The 10448-nt window shown below is 36.4% G+C and overlaps 1 protein-coding gene across 1 annotated transcript in view; it reads left to right on the plus strand.

Annotated features, from left to right (window-relative positions):
* CPEB2 (cytoplasmic polyadenylation element binding protein 2) overlaps window positions 1-10448 on the plus strand; it is a 48981-nt gene that overhangs the window by 1604 nt on the left and 36929 nt on the right. Inside the window, exon 2 of the mRNA XM_010133287.1 lies at window positions 734-1012. Within this exon, the coding sequence (XP_010131589.1) occupies window positions 734-1012 (279 nt within the window). The remainder of the gene's footprint in view (window positions 1-733; window positions 1013-10448) is intronic.

Below are 10448 nucleotides of genomic sequence, written 5' to 3' on the forward strand. Positions count from 1 at the left end.
ATCAAACTTGCCCTCCCTGGTTCCACCCTGCAAAATTTCACAGGTAATCCCATTCATTACTCCAGAAATACTTGAGCAGTGGCTTCAGAATAATTCGTTGTATTGTAAAATGTTAAGATGACTCCTTCAAACAGATTCTCTGTACAGTAATCAGTGCTTTTTTTGCTGGTAATATTGAGACAATGATACTTGAAATGCGGGGGGGCAGAATCAGTCTGCCATCTGAGTTAAAATTTTTAAATTTCTGCTCACTGTAGTGAAATACTAGTCACGGAGTAGAAATTATTATTAGTACATTATTAATAATAATTTTTAAATTGACCTCTGAAATTTTTGTGTTATTTTTGAAGAGGTCTCACTACTGTATATACCAAGTAATTATGATTAAATGGTCTCAGTTTTTAGTAACATGGTTTAACATCCTGTAATTGGTCTACTGCATAACTTTGAAGAATGCCACCAAATACTAAAATAATAATCAATTTGTTGCACAAGTACTTTGGCGTTTTTGGAGGGGGTGTATTGGTCAGTGAGAATTAGAGAGTTTTTTTATGATGCTGTGTTTTCTTCCTTGCCTTGGTAATTATATATTATCAAGAAAGAGTGGTTTATAGCAATCTTTGTGCATTTATTTCTTGGTGGTTGGTTTTGTTTTTTGTTGGTTTGGGGTTTTTTTAAATAGGAAAACATTTCAAATATTTTCAAAATAGTATAAATGAATCTTTCTTTTTAGCCTCTTCTGAAGCAGTCGCCCTGGAGCAATCAGAGTAGCGGCTGGAGCACAGGAAATATATCCTGGGGAGGAATGCATGGCAGAGACCATCGTAGAACTGGAAACATGGGAATTCCAGGAACTATGAACCAGATCTCTCCTTTGAAGAAGCCCTTTTCTGGTAATGTCATAGCTCCTCCTAAATTTACTCGCTCCACTCCATCACTGACACCAAAATCGTGGATTGAAGATAATGTTTTCCGAACTGACAACAACAGTAATACTCTCCTTCCTTTGCAGGTAAGGATGTTATGTAACTGGCATTGTTCGTAGTCCTGCATAGCATATTGGCTTCATTCATTTTAAAGGAGAATTGGACAGTGGTTACAGCCCCAATACTTTGTTTGAAAACTGGGTATTTTCATATTACTTTGAGTCCTAAATTGCAACTAACTCCTGCGTTTTCAGTGTATTCAGCAATATCTGATTCTCACAGTTAATTAAGAATACTGACTGTTGAGAAGAATAGAAGCTGTAGCCACTGATGCAGCAATAGAGCAAAATATGTTTGATCCCGCAAGTATTTTCTGCCTATGGAAATGCTTATATTCTTAGAAATACCTTTAAAACTCAGGGGTTTTTTGTTCGCTTGTCCTTATACGTAGGCTTTCTTACTTCTGTAGATAGCTCTGAGTGTCACGTTTGCCTTTTACTGGTATTCTCACTAATAAGCGGATGTCAGTCTAGATTTTTTTTCCTCTGCATTCTAGCATTTTTTTTGTTATGTTTTGACTGGAAGCCCTGTGATTTAGAAGTGTTAAACAGGAGGATGTTTAACAAAAATCTGAGTTCGTCTCTGGAATTTTGCCAGTGACATCTTATGTGACTTTAAGTCACTTAGCTCCAGCCTCAGTTACCTGTCGGTAAAATGATTTTTTTCTTTTTTCCCTGATTCCTGCCTGTTTTAATTGAATTGTAACATTTCCTGTTAGCGGAGACCTTTATTATTTTGGATCCCAATCTCAGTTGCCATTCTAACAATTTATAGTTTTTGATTTTTTTGTTAAAAAAAGGTTTGGGCAACTTATTTTAGAAATGATGCATTTTAAAAGAGAAAGCAGAATATTCCGTTCATTCTGTGCATTCTTTAATTCTTGTTATGCCTGTGTCAGATTTCATTTTTGTCTCACAGTGAGCAAGCAAAAGTGAAATTTATTCTAGCAAAAGTGAAAAGAATAATGCGCAGAGAAAATAATCAGATCACTTCTTTATCGCCACATAGGGCTTTTACAGTTGGTTTTTGTTAGGTTTCGCACAAAGTCACCTAGAATTTAATTTGTCGTAATTGTGACCATTTTGGGGTTTGTACAGCTGTATTTGCAGCAGTTAGCAAGCTAATCCCTGTGTAGCTGTAACACTGGCAAAAGGGTGAAGAGTGCTCCCTGGGACCAGTTTTCCCAATAGACTTCTTATTTTTCTTACCATTTTGCTGGTGGAGTTCCATTTGGCACAGGAGGCCGTGTCCCAACTCTATCCAGGTGAGCTCTGCTACTGGCAGTATTCTTGAGGCTGGTGGTGGCTTTTGGACATGCTGGAGTTCGGCTCCGAGTGTATGCATTGGACCTGAAAACCGAAGGGGGTTTGCCTGTACTGTGAAGACCTGTTCCATTAAGTAGTCTTGCTAGCTGGGATACAATAATTGAATAACTTTTGTGGGGTGGGAAAGATGGGGGGAAAAAGGGCCTTTATGTATTCAACCTCATCTGTTAAAGAAAATGTGTTACAGATAGGTGATGCTTAATGCCGTCGTACATTGAAACTGCAGTGACGTGTACATTGGAATTCATACACAGCTAAGCACAAAGAGTGAATATATTCACTCATTCAATATGCCTTACAAGTCAATATGACTATTACTTTGAACTTTCAGAAGCTTCTCCAGCGGTCACCTAATATAGATGAACTCATTTTACATCTAAACAAAAGTCTTGTGCGTTCAAACTATAATCTAAACCATTACTATCTAGTAGAGTAGAAAAAATCCTTGCAATTTAACTTTTACTATAATCACATTAATGTTTCCATTTGGGGGTGGTTTGGTTTGTGGGTTTATTTATTTAAAAGATAGTGTCAAAGTGAGGCACACAATTTTTGTTGGTCTTACCTGTGAGTACCAGAGCCACCAGTTAAATAGACCGGTTTGTCTGGCTATATTTATGCTGTAGATCTATCTGTGCTTAAATCTCCCTTATGTGTATAAATTCGTAGTTGCAGAATGCAGTAAAAATAATCCTCTTTGAAGGGTTGCAGTGTTATCTACCACTGTTGTGGAAACACTAGATGTTTCCATAAATTACTTTGCTACACTGAAATTGTGTTCTTATTTTTCAGTTACTATACTATCATTATATGGTTAATTCCTTGTGATGACTTACATTTTGCCAGCCATAATGAAAAAGTTAAATAGAGCTTGGAGCTTGCATCTTTTCATCAGGGCTCGTGCTGGCAATTGCGATGCTGTCAAACACCCGTCTTGCTAATTTGTACTGTGCTTGTCTCCTTCCATAAAAGGCTGAGGTATTTAGATTGAGGGTTCTTAAAGATACAGTAGCAATTTTAGAAGATAGTAAAAAATAGCAGGAATTAAATTTTTGCCTTTTGGAAAGTCTGGCACAAAAGCATTTATGTGTATGTATAAGTTACCTTTTTCTTCCAAGCTTTCACAGTGAACACATCTTAGCATGCATGTTGGGTACATACTGCATCATTCACCGTTTTGCAGAATACTTTTCCGCATGATCATGCATCTTTGTTTTAACTGCTGTAATTACTTTGTATGGCAGGGGACAAAGCACCTCTCCTCCCAACTTCAGCTAGCTCAAGCTTAGCAAATGAAAGTTAGAAAAGCCAGTGTCCTTGCTGACCAGTTTTCTGTAGATCATTCAGGTTCCGCTACTATTTTTTTTAAAATGCTATGTATTTTTAAGTTCAAATAGCATTCAGAAGTGTCAGCTGCTCCTCTAGTTTCTGTAAAACGCGTACCTGATGCAAACAAGATAAATCACAGAGGAATCCCGTACAAATTCAAAGCTTTTCCTTTCCATGAAACTTACTTATTTCTTGGTGTTTCCATTGATTGATGGTCCCCAGTGTAGAACTGACATAAATTCTGGTGAAAATAATGTTTCTGGGCATTAAACTAATACACCAGTGACAATGAATGTCATTACTGATAACTGAATAAGTAATTGCGTGTGCATTACTTAAATGGGATGAAAGCACGTTTTCTGTACTTCATAGTTCAAACTGAAACATCTTAATGTGAAGTTGAATTCACAGTGGCCACAGTAGTTACAACAAAGCTGTTTTTGCTTACAACAGTTACAAAGGACATCTCTCAGGGGAATTCCCCAAAGTTCAAGAGTTTTTATTTTGTTTTTAAATAAAAGTAGTTAAACATGAGCAAATTAAGCCAATAGCCAAGTTTTTCTTATGTGACTCATAGTAAGAATTTTTTTTCCTCCCTCAGGTTTTTAAGATAACACAAACTACATCAGTTAAAGTTCTTTCATAAACAAAATTACGTCTACAAATTTTCTACCCCATGGCTTGCACCCTTGTAGATACTTCATACAGGGAAGGGATTCTTTGCCTTGCACTGAAGTCATTAAGGAGCAATCAGAAATCTTGTCAGGTATTCACACCGTCTAACTTAAGCATTTAATTGAGGAGCCTATTTCTCTCTCCTTAGAGGGAATCTAGGCTCCTTACTTAGATAATCTAATTCTCTAGAAGAACGTACCTGCCACCACTGACCTTATACAGCCCCTGGGATTCCAGCTTAGGCACTCACGTTGCATGTCAAGAAGTTTGACAATATAAATATTCTCTCCTATTCCCTGATCTAAAGTACAAAAAACCAAAAGTGAATATAGGTTGCGAAGCTAAAAATCTATTTCTAACCCCAGATGCTGTTTTTTGCCAAAAAAACCATGCTTCAGGCATTTCTGTGGCCGAAATGCAAGCACAGAAATCAGTGTTTTCTATATTAACTTTTTAAATGTACATTATTTGGATGAGTTAAAATGAACCATTTCTAAATTTTTTTAGATTTCAGTGCCTGGTAGCCTTATTTTTATTGCAAGCTAAATGTTTCTTAATATCTTTCAAATAAGCTTACTAAAACCATTAGAGCAGTTTAATAGTACACTTCAGTGTTAAACTATTTTTATTCTAGTAAAAATACTGCTTTCTGTGAATATTAATTGTCTGTCTCTCTTGAGTTAAGGAAGTACACTGCATGTCAAGGTGTTCTTCACCTTGATTTGTCCTTCGTGTTTGTTCAAACAAACAGTCCGTGCGATGGTCATGGTCCTAAAAGCTGAGCTTTGTTATTCTGTGTTTGAATATAGGTTTCCTGCTGGAGGTTTGTGTGATAAGGTACCATCTCTCACAAATGCAGGTTGTTCTTTTTGGTTTTGAAATGTGCTAAAGTTTTCAACGAAAACACTTGCAAAGCAAACTGAGATTTACATCACAGTAGGTGTTAGTCTTAAGATATTCAACATTAACTGCTGCCATGTTGCTGCGGTCTTGCAGTCACTTCCATTCAGAGGATTTCAGATTCTCAATATGACAGTTTTGGTGCAGTTTGTTAAATATATCGTAACAATTTAAGTGGCTAATCTGGACTATTCACATTACCAGTCAATACTAGATGAAGAACAAGTTGTTCAAGTTGGGTTCTTCATATCATATTAGGACTCCTAATTTGGTGGTGTATTCCTTCAGAAGTGCTGAGTGCTTGGCAGCTCATGTTAAAGGCATTGGGAGTACCTAGCTGCTAAGTTATCTTAGTCTTCAGACTAGTGTAATTGTCAAAGCATTGTTTTATAACCCAGGCTTTAGCAGTTTATTTTTACTAACAAATACTTGCGACAGAACAATGTCTTGAAGATTTTTAATGTAGTAATTATCTGTATCTGATTAAACAACATACAAACCCAAGTATTGTGTCTGAGGACGATATCAGGGATGTCTCTAACTGGAGAAAATGGTCTACTGCCATACTTGTAACTTCAGGATCGAGTCCTTTGAACAAATAGTATTGGGAGCCACACAGATCAACGAGTCAGAGGAATCGGCACAAAGTTTGTGGGGCTTACTGTACAAATGTTTTTATGACTTTCTATGAACTAAGAATTATCTCCTGTTAAAGTTTTTCAGTTATGCAGATGATACTATTAATGCAAGTCAAAATCAAGAGTTAGGAAAATTCAACAAAATGTTTAGCAGCTGTGATGGTGTACATGCTAAGTAACGTATTTCATCTCATTCTGTCTGCCTAAGCACAGTTGGTTCTCCAAGTTAAAATTAATACACTCCCACCTAAGATCTGTCCAAAAGTACATTTACTATATGGTCTGATGTATTTGCATTTAACTCTTCAAGACTGTATAGGTATTTCTAGATGGGGGGTGTGTGAAGAGGCTTCAAAACCCCAAAAAAACACACAGAAAAACAACAACCAAAAAATACCTAAAACATGAATAAGAATTTCCTCTTCAAATGTCTAATTGTTTCTTTAGTTATTTTGTTGAAGCAATTAATATACAGGTCTTCTAGATTTGCCTGATAAGTCAATCTTACCAAGCCTTTAGTAATCTGTATAATGTGTGTAGTTTGTTTCCAGTTTGTGAATGTATGTTCTTGAGCTGAAGAACTCCAGTATGGATATAGTATGTGCTGTTGGGAATTTTTTGTTTGTTTTTAAATGGTTGTGTAGTTGGGAAGTAGGTGTGTCTTTGCCACAGAATGTGTTTTCAGTGCATTTTAAGCTCAGTTTAGCTAGATTACTTAGCTGACTGTGTCATTTTAACTTTAAACCACTTTTGTCAGGTTGACCATTCACAGGTGCCTACCTGATAATATAGTTCACTGTTACCACTAATGACACCATGGAAAGTAACCAGGCAATTTCATGTGTCTACTTTAAGCCTTTCTTCTTGCTTTTTTACAGAGCTAAAATGGTAGTTGTCATAGATCTTCATAATAAGTTTCTCGTTTACACTAGTTGTGGTTTTAACAAGGGGCTTATGATGATAGTAGGTCTTCACAAAAATGTGTACGACTTGAAGTTTAGATGCTTGTAAAGGTGATATCTTAGAATATAGAATGTACCTAATTGTTAGGTTATTACTGCTAACACGAACATTGAATACTATATTTTTTTTTAAGTCTGGGAGTATTATTAAATTAGCTGTCACTTTCCAGTCTTAGAACTCGTTTTTATTTAGGTCATTGTTAAGGTGAAAAAATGGAATGTTGACGTTTTAATTTGAGAAATTATTTTTAAAAAGTTTAAGTGAGCTTTTAAAAAAATTAGTTAATTTACCAGGGTCAAAGCTCCAGAGTCTTTTTTGCAGCCAGCTAAAACCATACTGACTAGAAGCTTTATGACTTCTGTTTCTAGCCCCCATCGGGTGGTGCTACATTTCTTTAGAATATGAGGAGACTTGTAAAGGAGAGTATTTTAAAGCTTATTAAATTACTGGATTTAATACCTCCATTAGAAGTTTAATTTTTTACTTCAAGTAGCCCTACAGTAGTTTAAAGCATGTATCCAAAGTTTAAAGTTATTTGAACATTTAGATGAACATTTATTTTTAGTATTTGTGGTGAAAGATTAGGAAAATTGTATTCACTGTTGAATAGTTTCTGTCCTTATATTTATTTTATGCATAAATGACAATATATGAACTTTGAGATGTGATTGTACCAAGTTTCTGAATATGCTCAAGCATGATAATATTTGCATAAATTGCATGGATGTATTTAGAGGTCTAAAATAGATTGTGCCAAGAAAGATGATTTGTCCAACAGTTTAGTGGTGAAACTTGCTCTTCAGAGAAAGCTGCCTTCCTCCCATTCATTCCACATTTAGACATATGGGGGAAGGACTTCTGAAACACACACTCTGTGGATGTGTTTTGCATGACAATGTCAAAAAATCCTTCTAGCACTAACTGTATTCTATCAGTAGGATACTTCATGCTCCTCCTGTATTGTGTAAATTTGTAAAATTTCAGAAATAATTATCACTCTTCTGTAAGTAATAATACATACATAGTCTTCATAGTCTTATGTCACCTTAAGTTCAGGTGACAATTTGTCACTTAGACATTCACCTCTGAATCTGTAGGCAGTTATAGCAAACCTACATTTTCAATTCTGTGTGTGAAAGCGCTTGTGCTTCTAGTGTTGGAAAGGTAGGTCAAGCAGTATTCAAATGCTGATACAGTTAAAAAGAAATAAAAAGCTAGTATGAGAATTTTTAGTGCTTGGGAGAAGTTAACTGTCGTCTCTGGAGGAAAAACTAGCATTATGTTGTGACATTCCACTGAGATGGGAAAGTATACCACTGAGACACGGACCTTCTGACACAGTAAGAGTTCACTTGCTTCTTAGCACAGAACTGGTGTGCCACGGGGGTGAAGGAAATGCAAAATATTTTACAGGAATTCAGCCTTGACAATTGGGGCTTTTGGAGTCAGGATGGCACAAAACTCTTATTAACATACACACTGGAGTATCAGTGCTTTTGTACTACTGGCTGTCTTTAGTTTCATTATTTCAACACTGTTGATGAGCAGTTATCTTCTGAAACAACCCGGAACTTTTAAAACAACCTGCAAATAGTCCCAAGAATTTAAAGGTAGTTCCAGGTTGTTTTAGAAGATAACTGCTCATCAGCTGTGATGAAATAATGAAACTGGACATACTCCCAAGAATTAGGACTATTTACATGTGCGTGGAAAACTATCTAAAACAATCATATGCAGTGGTGGTGCTTTTCAAGCTTGTCCAAAAGACTCAGGAAAATCACAGTGGAAGTTTTCTGATTGAGTAGAGAATGCTGTGGTAGAACTGTACCCTTTCAAACTGCTGTGGATATTTTTCTATAGCAGAACTTCCCATTATTTAAATGCTTCCAAGTTATGCTTTGAAATGAAAGCTTCATCTTTGCACAGGTAACTGTGCTCTTTAAAGGACCAGTGTACATATTTGGGGAGCACAAAGCAGTGTTTTTAGCATTATAAAGCTTAGGTGTGCAAAAGTTTAAAATGAACCTTGTACCCAAAGAATTATTTACTCCTTTTGAGATAGACAATGTCACCTGAAATTTAACTATAGTGTGTAGTTCATCAGTGTAAATTAGAACAGATGTTAAAAGTTTGAAGCACTGATTACATAGATATTACCCAATCGTGCAAGTGGATAGCATGATATGTGTGGGTGGAGAGACAGCAGAATACAAGTATTTAAATCCTGCTTTACTTTAGTGTATTCACAATGTTTTTATATTGTGCAGTACATGCACTAAATATTTCCACTGCCAGAAATGTAGTAATACAGCTGAAAGAAAACTTTCAGGCTTTTAGCTTTATAGATATGGACTTTAAGGCGTTAAGGGTATGGGTCCAGCAGTGCAGGACCTTTCACTTTGGATACGCAGAACTTGCAAAGCAGAATAATACAAGGGTGAAGTTAACAAGCATTGCACCCTGTCAGCCAATGAAGTGGTTTACAAATTAATCACAAATGCTCGTTGTGTTTCACTTTACCATTTCTCTCTAAGATCCACAACAGAGTTGGGATATTTTGGAGAGTGGACCAGTTTTGGAAATTAACCACAATGGAACCCTTTTTACAAACTTTGCTCTTCAGAGCAAAGATAAATCTACAGTAATGACCATTCGCCAGATATAGTCATTTTATCTGTATGTGTGTAGAGAGAGAGATAGCAATATATATAGCAGTGATCAAAAAATAAGATGATTACTTAGTGAGCCTGTAACAAAGATAAGTGTCACACATGCACTTCAGTCTGGGTTTTAGCAATACTATTTCTTTTTCTCTATCAGCTACAGGGAAGCAAAACATGTTGTCTGTTTATTCAGCGTTGTTTTTTGCAAGAGCACTTATAACCTACCAAGTACTGACTTCAGCTGAGTTTAAGACTTCACTAAGAATCTTGATGAGATACCTTCTGAATGCTAGGAGACTGTAGGGAATGGATCTAACTTTGTCACTCTCACACCTTCAACAGAAAGCAAGTTTGCAGGTTTTTTTCAGGGTGCCATTGAGAAACAAACCTGCAAGGGCATAGAAGCAGATTAGTTGCTTCAGTGTCATTCTGCTGCTTCTCGGGACAGCTAGAGAACTGAATGAAAGCCAGAGTGTCTCAAAATAAGGCTGCTCTGAACTAAAATAGTGCTGGTGGCTTGTTAGCACTCAGAGTTGAAGATCACCTCACAAAGTGTCAGTGGCATTTTGTCTGGGACATGGCAGGAGACAAACTTACTTTTTAATTTATTATTGAGATTATCTAAGGGCTTCCCGAAAGAACATAAAGGATCTGGTCAAATGAACAGAGCAGATTGCTTACCCGGTGGGAAGCCATGACTCGTTATAATTGTTTGAGGGAGAGAGAGCTGAAAAAAAGGCTTCTGCCTCTTCATCCCAACATTGTGTCAAGTTGACTGGATTTTCTTAGAAAGATGAAAGTAAGAATCTTGGTTTCATTGTGGCTTTTGTGTGTTTTGCAAAGCTGTTGGTAAGTCACAGTCTCTGACTCGTAGAAAAACTCTTATTTCAAAGCTTGCTTTTTCACTCCACAAACATGAATAATACCTGCTTGCTGAGGGATGTAGTTTGAAATTAATCTATGTTCTGC

Source organism: Buceros rhinoceros, unplaced genomic scaffold (assembly GCF_000710305.1).
Source record: "Buceros rhinoceros silvestris isolate BGI_N320 unplaced genomic scaffold, ASM71030v1 scaffold9310, whole genome shotgun sequence".
In the NCBI taxonomy this organism is placed as follows: Eukaryota; Metazoa; Chordata; class Aves; order Bucerotiformes; family Bucerotidae; genus Buceros; species Buceros rhinoceros.